Source organism: Rhododendron vialii, chromosome 8a (genome assembly GCF_030253575.1).
Source record: "Rhododendron vialii isolate Sample 1 chromosome 8a, ASM3025357v1".
NCBI classification, from domain to species: domain Eukaryota; kingdom Viridiplantae; phylum Streptophyta; class Magnoliopsida; order Ericales; family Ericaceae; genus Rhododendron; species Rhododendron vialii.
The window spans coordinates 34,152,834-34,174,225 of NC_080564.1; the positions used below are offsets into that span (position 1 = coordinate 34,152,834).

Consider the following 21,392-nt stretch of genomic DNA (forward strand, 5'->3'; position numbering starts at 1 on the left):
AAATAAGTTACCGAGAAAAAAAGTAGGAAATTACTTTACTAAGCCCAAACCATGTATGTTTAGCGTAATGAAATTGTAGGAATAGGAAGTTTAGGAAATTAATATTGGAAGTGAAAGAAAAGAATAGGGCGGTGAAATAGAGTATTAGATAAAGAATTTAAGTTTATTAAGTATATCTAAACAAACTCTATATATATATATATATATATATATATATATATATATATATATATATATAATATATATATATATATATATATCACACGGTTCGGATCGGTTTGGAACCAAAACCATTAACGTAAATCCATAAACCAAACCATTTAACACGGTTTCTATTTTTTTTAAACCGAGACCTAACCACATCATTAAAAAACCAAACCAAACTGTTCGGTTTGGATTGGTTTGGACTGGATTCACGGTTTCATGGTTATTTTGCTCACCCCTATTCAAAACCATGCCACCATGCAAGGACTACAAAAATTACAAGAAATCATTTTTTCCCGACCTAACCCCGCAAGTCGAAATTTGGAAAATTATTCGGGGAGCACATTCCTAAACCACCCAGACAATTACTGACCTTTTCGAGAGCCTAAAATGACAATAAAGTCGTGCATGAATTTTTATTATGTAACATAAGAAGGAGATAAATTAAATTTATTCAGTAGAGGAAAAAAAAACTCTCAAAGTTTTGCATACAAAATAGTCTTACAATCAAGTTTCTTAAAAGGTCGAGTTAAGATAGTATAAATTGTCTCTTAAATTATTGTTCTTTTTTTTTTTTTTTTTGAAAATAGGCAATTCATTCATTCATACCCGAAGGCAAAGATTACATCGTAACATACAATAATGTACCAAACTATCTAAACCCGAGACGCGAGTTACTGCATAAAGCACACCAGGCTACAGACTCAAGGATACCATGCAAAAGCAGCAGACACAAAAATTATTGTTCATGTGTTGTACATATTTGTTGTGTTTGCTACAGTGATTTCCTTAACTATAACTTTTTCCTACGGAGACCTCCTAATATTTAAAATCCTCTATACAGACCCCCTCAACTGTATAAAATGAAAAATTGGCTAACTCTGTTAACAAAATAAGAGAAAATGACGATTCTACTCCTAAAAAATAGCCCACATTGACCCCCATCATCTATAAAAATTGTCCATGCTCACCCCTTCATCTTTAACGATTTTTTTGACAGAAGAGTATTGATTGGTTAACGATTATAGTTGATGGGGTCTGTACGAACAATTTTAAACATTATGGGGTTTCCGTGGGAAAAAATATTAATTGAGAGGGTCTTCGTGTACTTTCACCTAATATAAATGTTAATACCGTTTAGTTGTGTTTTTCTGAGTAAATAAAATTCATTTTCATTCAAAGGTTTTGATTCGAACTCCATTACTAGAATGGAGCAAAAACCGATAGTACGGACTCACACTATGATTCATATCTTTAATCGAAAGCTAGAAGCAACAAAGTACAACTCATCATCATCTTAAACTTTGTGCTAAGTTTTGGTAATTATCATATTGTATATGCAAGTCCCTGTAACTTGCTCAAGTAACGCTTTACAATAGACCACCACGAATTTTTCGACTTATACTAATTCTTTGGATTTACATGGGTTTGTTTGAAGAAAAAAAAAAGAAGGTTTCAGATTGAATTAAAAGACAGAAAGGAAAATTCTTTTCTAAAAAATACGTAATTTGCAGTGGGGGGCACGGGCCCACTTTAAATCCGCCACTGGAGCCGGCAATGGACGACCCTCGTTCCGAAAATTATTCAATGCCTTGTGGTGCCCCCAAGGTCTTTTTCCCACCACACATTTTTGTGTGGGCCCACTCAATGTGTGGTTGAAAATGGTCTTGGCATCAGGAGCACGGAATAATCTCTCTCACATTCGGGTCCAACATGATGAAAAGTGCATCTCTTGATACGCGAAAAAAATTATACTCGTAGATTTTGTCAAGGTACGTGTAAACTCAAGGATCTGAATCCTCTCCGGTCCAAACCACCTGTGAATTGGACGAGACAAACCACATCGCGACCGTCCATTAGTGTACGTACGGTTCAGATTTGTTCAAAAACTTTCCAACGGAACTATTCAATGGAGTAATTTTTCAACAAATCTCAACCATTCATTTTATAAATAGACGGCCCATTAGGGGCTGTCTCATCTAGTCCAAACCTTTGGACCGGAAAGAATTCGGTTCCTAAACTCAAACAACCGGAGTTATGGAAGAACGCTGTACCTATCAATGATTGCAGCAGAAAGCTAGGACCCTTCGTTGTTGGGGTGACGTATCAGGAGAAAATCTTATTAACGGAGGAGCCATAAATAAAGCTTATGGTGTTTAGTCTCGGACGTTCAAAAGTGTTTTGGAAATATCTATTACCGTTAAGAAATTATTTTCAATCTGGATCGTCCAAAATACTTTTGGACAACCGATATTGAGCGCAGGGACGGAACCAAGATCTTGTAAATACGGGGGCCAACCTATGAACACGATTTTGAAATTTGAAGGTTCAGGAATCTAATCGTTTGTTTGATTTAAATTTTGAGGGAGGTTTTTTTGGGTAGTAAGTAGAGAGAGATAGAAAAAGAAATGAGATCAATAATTGAAGGAAAAACTTATGGAAGACCGTGCATAGAGAGAGAAATTGGGATTTAGGACAAAAAACAAACACATTTTTATGTCTAAATAATATTCAATACAAAATACAATACCTAGATATTTTCACCAAACAAAAAAACAAAAAAAAAATTAATATTTAAAAAAAAAAAACTCCGAAACCGCGCGGAGACCTTGGCCCCCATATGCCCACGCCTCCCTCCGTCTTTGATTGAGCGGAACCGTGAATAAGTTTCTTCCAACGTATCAGATTGGGGTCCTAGGAATACTTGCAAGTCTGCACAATCTGCTTCCCATTAAATTACTCTCTACGTCTCCTTGCGTACGTAGTTGTAAGTATTGACGTCATGAGCTTATTCTTTCACACCAAAGTGAGAAAAACACAAGCAACAAAACTGGTCCTGGTCCTGGTCCTGCTGCCAATGATCTTAACTAGAGCTTTCCTTCCAAGTTGTTCTCAATTCATTGCCCAATCCAAAAGATCATGCCACGACACGAGCCTGATTGCCTTTGGACAGCGATTTTTGAAGAACAACTTCCTAAATTAGGCCAATGAAATCTGTTGCAGGTGAAACGCGCGAATACGAACTCAAGTGTCAAGCTTGCAAATTAAAGAAAGCTAGCTCGTAGAATATGGAGATTCCAAATTCCAATATCGGAAGACAGTTTTGTCTCGAGTTTTCGGCTGGCTGGTTTTGGCTCACTAGACTCAAGGATACCATGCAAAAGCAATAGACGCAAAAATTAGAGTGATGCTACAGGTACCGACGGGGTCGGTACCGAAATCGTAGGGACGGCCGCGCCGGGCGGTCTCCGGCCACCGGACGGCCGATCCGAGCCGTCCAAAAATTCTTAAAAAAAAAATGAGGGGGCCTATGCGGGAATCAACGGCATCCGAGGTGTGTAAAGTGCTTGATCCGAGCACCCTTTTTTCGTGTATATATTATCCCTCTCATATTTTTTTTTTTTAGAATTTTTGGACTGCTCGGATCGGCCGTCCGGTGGCCGGAGACCGCCCGGCGCGGCCGTCCCTACGATTTCGGTACCGACCCCGTCGATACCAATATCATTTCTGCAAAAATTATTGTTCATGTGTTGTACATATTTGTTGTTTTGCTACACTGATTTCCTTAACTATAACTTTTTCCTATGGATACCTCCTAATATTTAAAATCCTCCATAGAGACCACCTCAACTGTATAAAATGAAAAATTGGCTAACTCTGTTTAACAAAATGAGAGAAAATGACGATTCTACTCCTAAAAAATAGCCCACATTGACCCCCATCATCTATAAAAATTGTCCATGCTCACCTCTTCATCTTTAACGATTTTTTTGACAGAAGAGTATTGATTGGTTAACGATTATAATTAATGGGGTCTGTACGAACGATTTTAAACATTATGGGGTTTCCGTGGGAAAAAATGATAATTGAGAGGGTCTCCGTGTACTTTCACCTAATATAAATGTTAATACCGTTTAGTTGTGTTTTTCTGAGTAAATAAAATTCATTTTCATTCAAAGGTTTTGATTCGAACTCCATTACTAGAATGGAGCAAAAACCGATAGTACGGACTCAAACTATGATTCCTATCTTTAATCGAAAGCTAGAAGCAACAAAGTACAACTCATCATCATCTTAAACTTCGTGCTAAGTTTTGGTAATTATCATATTGTATATGCAAGTCCCTGTAACTTACTCAAGTAACGCTTTACAATAGACCACCACGAATTTTTCGACTTATACTAATTCTTTGGATTTACGTGAGTTTGTTTTTTGAAGAAAAAAAAGAAGGTTTAAGATTGAATTAAAAGACAGAAAGGTAAATTCTTTTCTAAAAAATGCGTAATTTGCAGTGGAGGGCACGGGCCCACTTTAAATCCGCCACTGGAGCCGGCAATGGACGACCCTCGTTCCGAAAAATTATTCAATGCCTTGTGGTGCCCCCAAGGTCTTTTTCCCACCACACATTTTTGTGTGGGCCCACTCAATGTGTGGTTGAAAATGGTCTTGATATCAGGAGCACGGAATAATCTCTCTCACATTCGGGTCCAACATGATGAAAAGTGCAACTCTTGATACGCGAAAAAAATTATACTCGTAGATTTTGTCAAGGTACGTGTAAACTCAAGGATCCGAATCCTCTCCGGTCCAAACCACTTGTGAATTGGACGAGACAAACCACATCGACATTGGTGTACGTACGGTTCATATTTGTTCAAAAACTTTCCAACGGAACTATTCAATGGAGTAGTTTTTCAACAAATTTCAACCATTCATTCTATAAATAGACGGCCCATTAGGAGCTGTCTCATCTAGTCCAAACCTTTGGACCGGAAATAATTCGGTTCCTAAACTCAAACAACCGGAGTTATGGAAGAACGCTCGTACCTATCAATGATTGCAGCAGAAAGCTAGGATCCTTCGTTGTTGGGGTGACGTATCAGGAGAAAATCTTATTAACGGAAGAGCCATAAATAAAGCTTATGGTGTTTAATCTCGGACGTTCAAAAGTGTTTTGGAAATATCTATTACCGTTAAGAAATTATTTTCAATCTGGATCGTCCAAAATACTTTTGGACGACCAACATTGAGCGCAGGGACGGAACCAAGATCTTGTAAACATGGGGGCCAACCTATGAACACGATTTTGAAATTTGAAGGTTCGGGAATCTAATAGTTTGTTTGGTTTAAATTTTGAGGGAGGTTTTTTTGGGTAGTAAGTAGAGAGATATAGAAAAAGAAATGAGATCAATAATTGAAGGAAAAACTTATGGAAGACCGTGCACAGAGAGAGAAATTGGGTTTTGGGACAAAAAACGAACACATTTTTATGTCTAAATAATATCCAATACAAAATACAATACCTAGATGTTCTCACCAAACAAAAAACAAAAAAAAAAATATTTAAAAAAAAAAAACCCCGAAACCGTGCGGGGATCTTGGCCCCCATATGCCCACGCCTCCCTCCGTCTCTGATTGAGCGGAATCGTGAATAAGTTTCTTCCAAACATATCAGATTGGGGTCCTAGGAATACTTGCAAGTCTGCACAATCTGCTTCCCATTAAATTACTCTCTACGTCTCCTTGCGTACGTAGTTGTAAGTATTGACGTCATGAGCTTATTCTTTCACACCAAAGTGAGAAAACACACAAGCAACAAAACTGGTCCTGGTCCTGGTCCTGCTGCCAATGATCTTAACTAGAGCTTTCCTTCCATGTTGTTCTCAATTCATTGCCCAATCCAAAAGATCATGCCACGACACGAGCCTGATTGCCTTTGGACAGCGATTTTTGAAGAACAACTTCCTAAATTAGGCCAATGAAATCTGTTGCAGGTGAAACGCGCGAATACGAACTCAAGTGTCAAGCTTGCAAATTAAAGAAAGCTAGCTCGTAGAATATGGAGATTCCAAATTCCAATATCGGAAGACAGTTTTGTCTCGAGTTTTCGGCTGGCTGGTTTTGGATCACTAGCCGTCGTAAGGTTAATGCTAGTCTAGGCATATGTGGCTTATATCAGGGGGCATTGAAGGGTTTGCGCATGCCTTATCCATTAGAACATTTGGTTTGATTACTTTCAACTTTCCAAAAACATAAACACTGCCACCCCCGCCCCTCCCTCCGCTTTGAGAAAATATCTACCATTACGCTATTTTCAATTATAGACGCGTGGATCCGCTTGATCCAAAAACACAGTCATAGAGATAGAGCCATGTTCTACAAGATTGTATATCCTTCGCTATTAATTTCGTCATACAAACAGAATGTTGAATTTTTTTTGCTAAATAAAGAACACAAGTAATCCCATTCATCAACTAGGTGCCTCATGGTCAAACTACAATAGGATTTTAATTTAAGTTTTGGAATCGTCTTCCTTTCTTGTTTCGTGTTTTTTTCAATCAAAAAAACCAAAAGGAAACCAACAACCCAAACAACCAACTTTGGATACATCGTACACCCAACGCAGACATGTTTTCTTTTAAAGAATGGACTATGGACTATTTTGCACATATATTTGGAAACAGATGCGCCCACAATCGTTCAATAAAAGACCCCACACGTATCAAACCTATATGCATCGAACAGTTATAGATACATCTGTCTGGATATATTTCTATAAGAATACTGCTCTTCTTTTTTGCTTAAATGATATCTTTTGAATACTTCGAGAAAATATATATTTTTGCCCTATAATGTTTTTTTTTTAAAATCACCGTCCTAAAACGCTGGTTGTTTCAAGTATCACCGTCCCTAGGTTATATTTTATTTTGAATGATGCAACATTAGGAGAAAGGACAATAAGGTTGGCATGATATTTTTTTTTCACTCGATAGAAGAGATCATTTTACATTAGTTATGAAATATAGAGTAAAAACCCAAGACACTACATTAATTGTGAGAGTCCACGAGATAACCAAGTCCAATAACTAAAAAAATACAAAAAATAAGCCCATTGTAGAGTAGAAACAAAGAAAGAAAAGGAAATCCCTCTAAGGGAAGAACTCCCACACATAGGTGGGAATATTCGCCTGACCTCCTAGTGGGCTGTAAGAGTCCTGACCAACTAAGCTAATGGTTAAGGCATAAGACTCAGGGAATTGCTTCCGCTTCCGCTTGAGGTTTTGGTTTTATGTTCGATTTCTTCCAAGTGTTATCAACTTCTTTGGAATCAGTTCATACGGAGTTTTGTTTCGACTTTAATTGAGTTTCTCTCAAGTGGCCGGTGGAATTAGACCCTCAAAGATTAGTCTATGCGCGCGTAACCTGCTCCAAACACCTGAGTAATAAAAGAAATCAAAATATGGGAGTTGTAGAAGGAGTGAATGTTGGTGCGATTTGCAAATGTGAATGCTCTAAATTAAGGAAATTTATGATTGTAGAATTGAGACCAAGAAAAATGTTTGGAAAAGTAAAAATTGTCGCTCAGATTCACTTAATTGTGTGAGAATCACGTATATTTACTACTGCTCCATAAGTGAACCTAGACACACAATTTATATTAAGAGAATATTTTTTTATTATTTTGTTGGACTTTAGAACTGCTCTTTAATACAGGAGTACTTATGTTGTATTCCATGTGGATCCCCACATCGAATCTAAACCTAAGCAATCCACTTACCTCGGCGGCCATTGGTTCGTGTGCCCACGCCCCACGAGGCAACCTCATCCGACGCCGTTCTGGCGGTTCTCTTTTGGGCGGAAAGATCATATGGGGCGGTCGGTGGGCCCGCTGGAGTCGGTGCAGAAAGTAGACACCGTCGGATTTTCATAACCCCGGCCCCACTTCAACCTAACACTGTAGATCTGTTTTTCCTGTATATTCTAGTAGCACTTGGCAACTCACGTCAAAACTTTTACGGAGTAGTATTTATTTTTTGCAGGAGATAAATCAGTGAATCAATTTTATGAAAATAAAAATGGCAACTTAATATAATTTTTATTTCAAATGTCAAGACAAACCACCTACTTGATAGAGAGAGACAATGATTTTTTAATACAGTTTTACAACTTTTATTACAAGTATTTATGCACAAGAAACCGTTGTTATTAACTTATTATAGAGGTTAGGTAAAATGTTGGCAAAATGAATTTGGACGGACAGCATCAAATGTGCATATGGATTTTAACTCATTGTTCAAAGTGATAATCTGACTACTTTTTAAAATTAGCTTTTGTTCGAAAAAAAAATTATGGTGGAGTACATAAGTTTGATCTCCTTGAAGCCACATGAAAATTCATAAACTAGTTTTTATTGATATATAATTTTAGATATAATTTCATTCAAATAAAAAAAATTTATTCAATCCCATCTTGAATTCATTGCATTAAGTTCATGACATTTGCGCATTGATTAGTAATTTGATTTAACTAATTTTTAGGTTCACATGTTGTCAATTTTTTCATACAAATATTGCGAACCTAAGATAATTTCAAAAAGTGCATACTACACACGAGTACAATATTATTTATTCACCTAAAATAAAAATCATCCACTTCCGTGGAGGCCACGAGGAATCTTAAAACGGATATCAAAATCGCTTATTTTCTACTAACTTATTATACTCTTAAATTCAGTTCAATCCTATATCGATAAGTGATTGATTGAATAACACTTGTCTGGTTAGAAATTCTAGTTAGTTTATTGCTTTAAATCAAGAGTTAAATGATACTAAGATTATGCCAAAAAAATAAAAAAAATTACGATATAAAATTGAGCTGATTTTTTCTACTCAAAATAGTTAAATAACCAAAATCCTTTAAATGGAACAAATATGAAATAACCATCTTTTCTATTGTTGGTTTTAATTCTTCCAACCGTGACAACTTTTATCATTTTCATTCGTTTTGGTCCCCTTTTTCAATCCGTTGGGACAGTCAAGCCCACTTTTAAAGAACCGAAAAAGAGAGAGCTGTTTTGCCCCATTCCATTAAATTCAAGATCCTCCGACTTAGGGGTATATCTTCCTCGATCCGATCGTCGTTTCATACGTCTCTCAATCAATCCTCCTCCAGCAGCTACACATCATCAAATCTCACAAAAATGGGTAATCTTTTTTATCTTTCGCCAATATACAAGTTTCTGATCTGCGATTTTATCTTCGAATTTCGTTGTATTCGCCTCCCAATCATTGGATTGAACGGATGATTTATTGATCTGATTTTATCCATTTTTTGCAATCAATTACTTGTTATTGTATCGTTCTTAGGGTTTTATTTGGCGTAACGGAAAAACTGTTGCTATTTGTATGCGTTTCTCTGGTTTGTCCGTAACTGTTGGTGTTAATTAACATTTGAGTTGTTTCGAAAGCTTCAATCTTTATGGTTGTCTTGATTTCCGATGCCGTTAATTTATTGCAATTGGAGTTAATTTTAAGGAATTGGGATCCAAACGAAGGATGCTTTGGTGAGAGGACAGTGGGTCCCCGTAGTGCCCTGATGTACGACAGGGGCCGCACCACGGTGGTTGTCATTTGAACCATTTAGTTTGTAGAGTTTGCTTCTACACCGGCAACGCGAATTGAGTGTTTTTACCATTTTGAATAGATTGATTTGAGTTAAGAAACAAGAACGGAAAAATTTTGAATTTGGGTGGTATATGTATTGTTTGTTCTGATGAGAGACAACCTTTTGATTTGCTTTATTGATCGATGGCTTTGTGGTATGATAGTCCGATGCTCTGGACTATCAATGAAGGAAGAATGGTAATGTGTACATAAATTGAATTGGGTCTCTAGGCTTGCCCTCTCTGATGCCATTTGGCTTTGATTTGGGGGCATGGTTCTGCAGCGAAATAGATATAGGGGGTCACTGTTTCAGTGGTATTCTGAGAGTAGCCACTTTGTTGTGTATATTGCCAAAGGTTAGGTCTGTCTCTAATCCTCTCCCACCCATCCCCCAATGATTGGGGACTACATGGGTTCTGTTATTGTTGTTGTTGTCTAATCTTAAATCTTAGAGACTGGGATTCCATTTGCTTGCCAATTAATTGTTCAAAGGCAAAAGAAAATGGTCACTTGAATCTTGGCCATGTTGTGACTGGGATTCGATATTTGTCAAAATTATCTTCCACACGGTCTTGAGCTGAGTCCAGCTATGGAGATTTTATTTTTTGCAAATCAGATAGCTTTCAACTATGGCATTGGTTTGTGGCAAGTGGCAACTAGTAATTTCTAGATGGAATTGGACAGTGAATGATTTTTTTGTATGACGATTATTTATTTAGTCTGCAGTTGGTTAAAAGGTGATGATTACCTGATGTTGACATGAATATTGCGTACGTCTTAGGAATGTCAAGGAAGTGACTTATACAAAATGATATGCTTTGTGTATGTGAAATTAGTAACGGTTGACTGTCAATTTATCAAGAGTCGCGATACATGTTTCTTGCTGATGTTGATTACTTTTTCCAGACAAGGTGTGTTGTTCCACACACCTCATAGAAGGGGATGGTACTTTCAACGTTAATGGTATTGAGAGTTTTATGAAGGAGGTGAAATTGGCTGAATGCGGGCTTTCCTATGCTGTAGTCTCCATCATGGGACCGCAAAGTAGTGGTATGAGTTACATCTCCACAAACTGTTTAGTTATATGTTTACCCATGAGGCATTTACTTGAGGTCAGTTGACTAGACACTATTGTGTTTTGCATTTTATTACCCGGTTCAAATTTATAGTTAATATCATGAAGAAGATGATGGACGGCATTTGTTTATTTTGTACATCTAAGTGATTCTATCCCTTTTCCTGCTGATCGATCAATGGATACTAGTGATTGCTGTCTATGGATTGGGGTTCCAACCACCTCTGGACCATTCATTTCTTTCTCACTCCTGCCTCCCAGGACATGCTTCATTTCTTTCTTCAGCATACCTCCGGGGACATACCATGTAGTGTAGCTCGCAGTAGGTTTGCTATTTCTTCATCCAATGGTGCTTTTTATGATTCTACAGGGAAGAGCACCCTACTAAATCATCTGTTTGGGACCAACTTTAGGGAGATGGATGCTTTTAAGGGAAGGCATGTACTCGCAGAGCTCTCATAATAAATACATTTTTAACTGACTGCAGTAAACTGACAAGATCTCTCTCTCTCTCTCTCTCTCTCTCTCTCTCTCTCTCTCCAGGTCTCAAACGACTAAAGGTATCTGGACGGCTCACTGTGCTGGTATTGAACCTTGCACTCTCGTAATGGATTTGGAGGGAACTGACGGAAGGGAACGTGGGGAGGTGCTCTTTCAAAACCTTTTGTTAGCTACTATGGCTTCATATGGATACATGGTTTCTGGTGTCAATTTCCTGTTACCTTATCTTGCCCTGTAAATGAACTCTTTACTGAAGGTTTTCTTGCAGACACTGGATGCGTATGACATAAAGGCATATACAAATGCATGTTTGTAGCAATGTTTGACCATTTTTATTTTGTCTATTACGTGCAAATTGATCGTTTATCATGTACACGGTTTGCATTAAGGTTTATACCCGAGTAATTTGCATAAAGTCTGTTCAGAAGAATTGGTTTGTATGACCCATTTGCGGTTTGCGGTCAACTTGTGTTGGCGTTGTATATACGTTTCATATCTGTCGAGGGCTTGGGATCCATCACTGGTCTTGATTTCTCTCCCTTATTTAGTTTTCTATTGTATCCTTGCAGGATGATACTGCCTTCGAAAAGCAGAGTGCCCTTTTTGCCCTTGCTGTTTCAGATATAGTGCTTATTAATATGTAAGGTTTTATTTAGCTCAAGCAAGGAGTATCCTACGGAGTGTGTCCAAGTTATTGAATGATCTTCTGAGGATATTGTGCAGTTTGTTATAATTAATTCTGCTGAATATTATGCTGTGTAGGTGGTGTCATGACATTGGCCGTGAGCAGGCTGCCAATAAACCACTTCTGAAAACTGTATTCCAGGTAATTTTTGTAACTGCACTCTGCAAGAATCATTTCAAATAGTAAAGATGAACTTATCAAAGATTCATGGTATTTGTACAGGTCATGATGCGGTTATTTAGTCCACGCAAAACTACTTTAATGTTTGTAATACGTGATAAAACAAGGGTATGTTCCTTTCTTTTTGTTTCATGTTCCAACTCTAGATAGAAAATCATAGTCATTTCGTACCAACGACTCTCTTAAGGTTTTGTTTGTTGAACTGAACCTTGAGGATTCTTTTGATCTTGTTTTGAATGCAGACGCCACTGGAAAACTTAGAACCTGTTTTGAGGGAAGATATTCAGAAGGTATTGTGTTTACTTTTTTCTGTCAATGTCATTATATTCCCATGTTATCCAATGATTCGAAACTAACTATTACTTGGATGCAGATATGGGACTCTGTTCCAAAGCCACAAGCTCACCAGGAAACTCCCTTGAGTGAATTTTTTAATGTAAGATGCCTTTAATCTATGGAAAAAATGAGTGCAGTCACTTTGGGTGTACTGCTTGAGAATGAGTGGTAATGCGCATGCACAAAGGCTCATTTTTTTTAATATTGCCAGGTTGAAGTCGTAGCTCTTTCTAGTTATGAAGAGAAAGAAGAGCAATTTAAAGAGCAGGTACGTTGGTGTAGACTTTGGTAGCTAGACCAGTGTAAAATAATGTTTAACTTGATATGCTAGCTGTATGTATGTGGAGATATATAATTCAAGAATCACTTTCTCTTTCTTTTTCCTTTTTTTTTGGGAAGATAATCTCATTTCAAATCTCTTCACTATCAACTTTGAGTATGATGTTTTTATTTTCGGATCTCAGTAACCTTTTTATTCTTGATAATCCAAATTAAATAAAGTAGTTTATAGTTGCCCTTTTCCCGAATGCCCTATTGGGGGATTGTATTCTGTTGGCTATGTGTCTATTGGTTTATTATTCAGGTTGCAGTCTGTAGTTTCAGGTTTAGTGAACTAACTGAATGTGTTTGTTTATGTTTTGCAAAATGAAGGTGGCTAGTTTGAGACAGCGATTTTTCCATTCTATAGCACCTGGTGGACTTGCTGGAGATAGGCGGGGTGTAGTTCCTGCTTCAGGGTTCTCTTTTAGTGCGCAACAGATCTGGAAAGTCATTAAGGATAACAGGGACCTTGATCTTCCTGCCCACAAGGTAATGGCTAAAAAATACACTGACTCTTGGTTGTCTAGAGATTGTGTTCTTAGTGTTGTTAGTGCTGTAGGTTATGGTGGCTACCGTACGTTGTGAGGAAATTGCCAACGAAAAGCTTGCTGCTTTTGTTGCGAATGAGGTACCTGCTTTCCTTTCTATCTATAATAAGTGTTTTGTTCATTGTCATTGCACTATTATTTATTTATTTGGTTTAAATACCTTAGATGATTTAAAATTATTGCAGGAGTGGTGTGAATTTGATGCGGCCATACAAACTGGACCAGTATCAGGATTTGGGAAAAAGCTTACCTCAATCCTTCACACCTGTCTGTCAGAGTATGTACATATCCTCTGGCGCAATATTTGCTTTCTAGTCTTCCAGCAACAGGTTTCATAATGTACACCGTCCATGATGTATACGATGTATAAATTTGCGGTTACTAGAAAGGATATGCAAGAGAGCTTGCGGTAGTTGATTACCTTACATGCACGTGGTTGCCTGGTGTTTTGTGTTTCTCGGTTCTAGGCTTTACATGTGTTTATGTAGACCTCTTTTCTCTGAAGTTTTTAGCACATTGGTATAAGAAACTTCAGCACAATGTAATTGGGGAAATGCTTATCGCAGACTAGGCTGTAAAAATATGATGGTTAATGTAGGTTGAATTGTTCTTTCTAAAATATGTTAATGGTATGTCTCAGGGGTAAAGGTATCATGAAACTGTTGATTGATGGACTAAACTGTATGAATGTGGTTAGTAAATTTGAGGGGTGGGGTTGTCACTCCTATTTAAGGTTAAGTGTGGGTGGGGCTGTCACCCCTATTTAAGGTCTCCAACAGAAGAGCTCATTGAAGTAATCTGGCAACTCCAAGTGGAGTGTAGTTTGTTCTGGTGTCTTTGTAGTTGTATTGTTACTCCTGGAATGTACCAGCTTGCTTTACTTAATTAAGCACCTCAAGCAATTACTTCTAGGTTGTATAGCAAACTTCATGAATACACATGTGGCTTGGTGTTGATGCTATGGGGGTGTTATTTTGGTCCATACCTAACTCCTTTCTTTGCTTGTAAGGTAGTGCAATATGTTAAAATGAGACATCTTATCATTTGAAATTTTGTTCTGATGATCTATATGTTTTCTATCTTTCTTCAAGAATTATGCTGAGATGTCTATCTCAAAGTTGAGCAATGCACCTTTGTTTATTCTTTTCAGGTATGATACAGAGGCTACATATTTTGACGATGGTGTTAGAACAACAAAGCGTAAACAATTGGAGGAGAAATTGCTGCAAGTAACGCCTCCTTATGGCACTATCTCTAGAATTTTGAATTTCTATAGGATCTATTGCATTGATGTTTGAAATATCAGAATCATATATCTGGCTGCTGGTTATAATTCGTTTGCATCTGCAATTAAGTGTGGAGAAATCTTTTAATAATCCATCCAACTTGTCAAAATATAAAATTTTCCACTCATGTGTTTGTGTCAAGATACTTGACCTTTGATACTATGGGACTATATCATTTTGAATTGTAGCATAAAGAAGAAAAATGACCACTTTGAGAATGTTGATTAATCAGCAACTATGCACCAGGAGTTGTTTGTCCTTGTCGTCTATATGAGTTGCCTTTCTATACCACTCCCTTTTGGAACTTCCCTTCCCATACTGTTTCCTTCTGGAACTTTTGAATTTAGTTCAAGACCACCTCCTGTAGTAAAGAACTAAAGATCATATGGGCGATGCCTCAATAACCTGAGCTTCTCATTCTTGAGGCTTTTGATACCAATGGCTCATGAGGTCAGTGGGAAGTCTCACTATGTTATAATATTTTCTGTATGGCTTATCAATTATGTTCTATTACCTCATTTCTTTTATTTTTTTGATTTCTTAGCTTGTCCAACCGGCCTACCAATCTATGTTGGGACACATACGGTCAGGAACTCTAGATAAATTCAAAGAAGCATTTGATAAAGCTTTAAATGGAGGGGAAGGATTTTCTGTGGCTGCTCATAGTTGTACCAAGATTTTCATGACTCAATTTGATGAACAATCTGCAGGTACATTTACAAAATTCAAAATTTTATTTGTCTTTACAGGTTGTAACTTTGTTTACTCATCTGTTTCGTGGTTGTTAAAATGCTTTTTGTATGCCCCCTTTGACAATTTTTCTGCAACTTCTGCAATTGGGGAAAAGTTGATTTCATTGACAAACTTTTTCATACTGAAACTTTTTGTGCAATACAAAACCAATTTAAACTCTTATAAAGTTTTCATATAATTTCAGTTATTGGTTCTTGTATGAATATGGTTTGTAAGATGCGTTTATAGATTCACGATGGAGATAATTGAAGTCTGGTTGTTTTATGCGTTGCCTTTCTATGGTTCTCGTACTTGGCTGATTGTAGTGAAATGAAAAAGTAGTTTCTTGCATAGTTATCGATTGTTAAGGAAATAGAATCAAAATTAATTGGCAATGAGTGGAGAGGTCCCAGATGTTATTAAGTGATCACCCATTCCACTCCCAAGCAATGTGGGATTGATTCTATTTCCTTAACATCCCCCTTCACTTGTAGCCGCATTTGAGGTCTGTCATGTGTGGCCACTTTTGGGTTCTATCATCGTGCAGCCTTTTTACTGGCCTGTCATCGTGGAGTGTGGATTGATCAATCCCACATTGCTTGGGAGTGGAATGAGTGATTACTTAATAACATCTGAGACCTCTCCACTCATTGCCAATTGGTTTTGATTCTATTTCCTTAACATCGATGCATATGCTAAAGTAGAAACATCATTTTAGGTCATTTCAAAGGTATGCAAAAATTATTTCCTACAACTTTTCTATTTTGAACTTTTGATATTTCAACATCATCTGCATCGCTGGTGTTTGGAATGTTTTCATTAGACATTAACTGCTGTGAAATATTTCTCCCATGAAAATTTTCTAAGGACTCAACTGGTATGACTTCTTGTATGTGCCCGAAACGTTATGTTTTGTGCTGACCAAATAACTTTCCTAGATGTCGTTATTCAACAAGCAAACTGGGACTCATCGAAAGTGCGTGAGAAACTCCGGCGTGATATAGATGCTCATGTTGCTGCAGTTTGTGCTGCCAAGCTATCTGAACTTACCAACCTATATGAGGTATTTCTTTAATTCTTATCTTGTAAGTGTTTTCTTAATCCAGAAAGTGTCTGAACATGTAAAGAAATATGGAGATCAAAAAATCATACGGGCTCCTGTGTTCCTTGAATCAGTTGGGTAAATATTGTGCATATGTTTTGGAAATTCGATTTAATTTTTTCACGAGTCTTACACAGGAGAGTTTTACCAGACATGGAATTTGATTACGATTATGGGGTCATTATCCCAAGTTGCTTCTGATTGGTTGTAGACAAGGGCTTTGCATGTTATTATTCTGGTTGACGAAGGCCAATTGCACTAGCAAATGGCAAAGCAGCTTATATCTATGGTCTAAAACTTATCCTTGTCATAAGAAACTGATGATACTTCATTTGCAGAAAAAATTGAACGACGCATTGTCAGGACCAGTGGAAGCTCTTTTAGATGGAGCTGGCGATGATACATGGCCGGCAATAAGGAAGCTTCTCCGACGTGAGACTGAATCAGCTGTCTCTGGGTTCTCTGTAGCACTTTCTTCTTTCGACATGGATGAACAAACAATGGACAAGATGCTTGCGAGTTTGGAGGCTTATGCAAGAGGAGTGGTTGAGTCGAAGACGAAAGAAGAAGCTGCAAGAGTTCTGATTCGTATGAAGGATAGGTATTGTGTTCTCGTAACACATTATGAAATTAAGTTTTCTGGCAATAGATTGATTGAGTTGTTTCAACCTTTAAACTGACATGAAATCACCCACAGGTTTGCAACGTTATTTAGTCAGGATTCTGATTCAATGCCGCGGGTTTGGACTGGGAAGGAAGACATTCGAGCAATCACCAAGATGGCTCGCTCATCTGTATGATACATTTTATCTTGAAGATTCATTTACATTCAGAATTACAGTACCATGTTAAATTTGGGTCTCACCTTTTTTGTGTTTTCATAATTGTTTCATTTGCAGTCTTTGAAGTTGCTCTCTGTTTTGGCTGCAATCCGTTTGGATGACGAGGCTGATAACATTGAAAAGACCCTAGCTGTGGCGTTAGTGGATAATAGAAGTGGTGCTGTTACCAATAAGGGCATCACATTAGATGATCCCCTGGCCTCAAGCACTTGGGAAGAGGTGACTTAATTTTTTTCTCTCTGCTATAGGCCTCTTATGGTGTCAATTTTGTCAAGTTATTATAGGGTGACAATTTTTATTTGGTTAAGGAAAATGGTTGTAGCTCCTCGGTTCTTGGAGGTTTAGGGGGGCCACTGTTTCAGTGGTATTCTGAGAGCAGCCACTTTGTGCATATATTGCCAAAGGTTAGGTCTCTCTCCAATCATCCCCGCCCATACCCCCAATGATTGGGGACTAGATGGGTTCTATTATGTTGTTGTTGTTGTAAGGAAAATGGCTGATGCTATCAATTGTGTAGATTGTTCCAGCATAAATCTTGTAGAACCCTGGAATCTGTACTGTGTGATCTGTGTAGCTTTACACAACGGGAATTATTTAAACATTGCTGTATTTACTGATGCCTAGGTTGATAATGAGCCAGACTCAGTTGTATGATAGTTCTGATTTTGTGTGTGGCATAGTTGAATGTCGTATTACTCAACGAAAGAGGCAATGTAAGAGCACTTCATGCTTGTTTGGGTGAGTACGCAGTTGCAAAGGCAAACATATGAAACTAATTTATTTGCAGACATAGCGGACATGGTTGGAAACCTATCCTCTGTACTGTGAAGGACTGATTACTTGTCTTTCTTGATTGTGTTGTTTGAGTTTTCTTTCTATTTATCTTTGTATACTTGGTAACCAGGTTTCACCATCAAAGACATTGATCACACCTGTCCAGTGCAAATCTTTATGGAGGCAATTCAAATCAGAGACGGAGTACACTGTCACTCAAGCCATTGCTGCTCAGGCATGATTTCGTACATATTTATATCTTGATTTTTTTTTTGATTTCCCCTTTCCCCTCACCTGTCCATCCCCTAAAATACTTATCTTCCGGCTATAGTTACCATCCTTCATTCGCTTGCAAGTTGCAAGAAATTTTCTCACATGGAAATGACTAGATATATTTAAGTTTATAACTGAGAATGCGAGAACCAGTAGGGGGTTCAACACATGAAGGAATAATTTATGCATCAATTGGTCAAAACAGGATTTTGGACTGTGCGTAAGAGGCTTAGCACATTGCTCTAAAAGTCACTAGGCGCTAGGCGGCAGCGCCTAGGCGCCGACTAGTCGACCGCTTAAACGCCAAGGTGGGGACTAGTGGGCTGCCTAATCTAGGTGTTGGACCACCGCCTAGAGCCTAGGCGGGGAGTAGTCAGCTTGGGCAGCTGACTTTTAGAACACTGGCTTAGCATTTGAATTGATCATTTGTCAAGACATGTATGAGAAACCCATATTATTCTTGCTCGTTGTTCTTCTGGACGGCTGTTAAACATCTTTCTTAAATGATATCACCACTAACTAGGAAAAGAAAAGAAAAGAAAAGAGATGTTATGCAATTTGTGTGCAGTGTAAGCATATACTAGATGGTCAATGATGGGGGTTTTCCGGTTTTGTGTTTGGCTGTTGTCACCCTGTCCCTAGCCGTTTAAAATGTTCTCAAGCTGGCGTCTATCATGTTTAATGGATTTTGCATGGGTTTACTGAGCTTTGAAAGAATACGGAATATGAGTATTTTGACCACCAAGTATACAAAGACCAATTGCACAATTCCAAGTAGTTCGTGCACAGTATCACCTTGTTATTTGTAATGTCTAGATTTTGATATGATTTCTTTGGTTGCATTTTCAGGAAGCTAGCAAGCGCAATAACAACTGGTTGCCACCTCCGTGGGCAATTCTTGCCTTGGTGGTCTTGGGATTCAATGAATTTATGACACTTTTGAGGTACATGTTCTCCCTATCCTTGTGGATTTAATTTTGTTAGCTTTTATTTTTTGGGTTTCCTTTTATTTACCCCTTCACCTAACTGTTTCTTTTCTTCTTTCATGGGCAGAAATCCTTTGTATCTAGGTGTAATTTTTGTTGCTTTTCTGCTTGTAAAAGCCCTATGGGTCCAGCTTGACATCTCTGGTGAATTTCGAAATGGCGCAGTGAGTTTCAAGCTCTCTCGTTTTATTTTATGATCTCTTACCAGCGGTTGTAAAAGCAACTATAGAAATAAACAAGTGATAAAAACTCGTATTCTTAGGCTCTGACTCAGTTTTCGTTTTGTTTGCTCCAAATAGAATATTAAGGCAATTACGAGGTTTTGCCTGTTTGTTTTGTGTTTATGTATGTGTGTTGAGAAAAATTATTTGGTGGTGGTGGTGCCCCAAAATCCTTAATTCATCGCACATTTCTGTGAGGCCTAGTATTAAGAGTATGGACCCATGAAAATGTGTGGTGTATAATGGTGTTGGGGCACCACGTGCCCCAAGACCACTGAATTCATGTGTTGTATGTTGGGTGCTCCTCTCTCTCTCTCTCTCTCTCTCTCCTTTTTTCCTTTTAAGCTTTCCCTGGGGTATGTGTTGTATCATATGTCTGCTCGACCTAAAAATGATGAAAATAAGTAACAGTTTCTATTCTCTATCTGAACGTGATTGATTTTGATACTTGATTGTTTATGTTTTCAGCTTCCTGGGCTTCTCTCACTGTCTACCAAGTTCCTCCCCACTGTCATGAACCTTCTCAGAAAACTAGCAGAGGAGGGACAAAAGCCTCCAGCGCCTGAACCTCAGAGGAACCGTCCAGTTGCAGCAAACAGCTTTCAGAGTGGATCAAACAATAACGGCGATGTATCATCTACTGCTTCATCTGAGGTAACATGGTCTGAAATTGGGACTGAATACACGAGTCCCTCGAGGCAGGAAAAAGTGAAGTAAGCTAATCTGTCTGCTCACCGATTGATATTCTTCGGTTTGCTGCTCTGCTGCTTTCTGCTTCCTCCAATGCAGGATGACGCTAATCACGTATGGTTGATCCATTTAGTTCTAAATAGTGAGGAACGAGATTTTGAAGGCATTGGTTTTTGTGTTAGGTGCCGCATACTGGGGCTGCCGTTTGTTGTAATAGGCCCCTGCATAGGTTTTCGTAGTTCCAGTTTTCAGGTGTCCTATTTGGTTTTGTGGTTTATGGGATGAGTTGAAAGGTTGCTTTATCCTCTTACCTGTCGTGGTTTTCTGCGTTGTCCGTGTTCTTTTGTATTTAGCGTATAATTATTTTGAAATTAGTGGGCCATTTGTATTTTGCCGAGATAACATTAATCATCTTTTACTCGGCATAAACCCCAATGGTGAATTCCTACCACCTGCACTTTGGTATTGCTTTGTAGAATGCATCCTCAGGAGAGGGAAATTATATTGTCTTTTAACTTTGGACAATGTTGGTGGCCATGAAATTTGTATGGAATAAAGGCGGGCGCAGCAGCCTATGCGTTTAGTCGACAAAAAGAATAGAGTAAGGGCTTATTGAATCGAATTCTTTCATGGGTTTATATTGTCTTTTTTTTTTTTACCCTGTAATCTGTTATGGCACAGGAAAATAAATCGATAATTGCATACACTATTAATGTCTTATTTAGTCATTCCGAAACATGTTGTGTTAAGGGTACTTATTGCTTGTTCTTGTTCATGATCTCTTTCTGTTCTAGACGAATGTTGAGTATGCAGTTGTAGAGGCTAACACAAACCGCATGGGGAATTTATTTGCAGACCCAATGGACATGCTTGGAAACCTATCCTCTCCGGTCTCCACTGTAAAGGACTGATTTTAATTATTTGTTGGAGTATCTTTCTTGATTGTGTTGTATGAGTTTTCTTTTTCTATTTAGTCTTTGTGTACTTGGAGGCTGGAGGCAATTCAAATCGGAGATAGAGTACACTCTCACTCAAGCCAATCAAGAAATTGGTGGGCCTTTTGTATTTTATTGAGATACATTAATCATCTTCTATTCTGCATGAATTCCTACCATCCTGCACTTGGGTATTGCATTGTAGAATGCATCCCCCGTTGAGGGAAATAATGGGCTTTAAACTTGGGGAACTTCCTA

The 21,392-nt window shown here is 38.0% G+C and overlaps 1 protein-coding gene and 1 non-coding gene across 2 annotated transcripts; both read left to right on the top strand.

The window, feature by feature from the left end:
• Nucleotides 1-8,965: 8,965 nt before the first annotated feature.
• On the top strand, nt 8,966-20,793 carry LOC131335129 (protein ROOT HAIR DEFECTIVE 3). Its single transcript, XM_058370346.1, has 23 exons — nt 8,966-9,188; nt 10,554-10,697; nt 11,093-11,159; nt 11,266-11,368; nt 11,793-11,863; nt 11,986-12,049; nt 12,131-12,196; nt 12,331-12,378; nt 12,462-12,524; nt 12,636-12,692; nt 13,076-13,234; nt 13,305-13,373; nt 13,479-13,570; nt 14,444-14,522; nt 15,124-15,289; nt 16,250-16,374; nt 16,752-17,014; nt 17,111-17,207; nt 17,313-17,474; nt 18,160-18,264; nt 19,152-19,246; nt 19,356-19,452; nt 19,978-20,793. Exons 1-23 carry the CDS (start codon nt 9,185-9,187, stop codon nt 20,224-20,226), a joined length of 2,445 nt encoding a protein of 814 aa, XP_058226329.1. The 5' UTR covers nt 8,966-9,184; the 3' UTR covers nt 20,227-20,793.
• On the top strand, nt 9,830-9,937 carry LOC131299370 (small nucleolar RNA snoR100). Its single transcript, XR_009190756.1, has one exon. It is a non-coding gene; the product is annotated as a small nucleolar RNA snoR100 (small nucleolar RNA).
• Nucleotides 20,794-21,392: the final 599 nt, after the last annotated feature.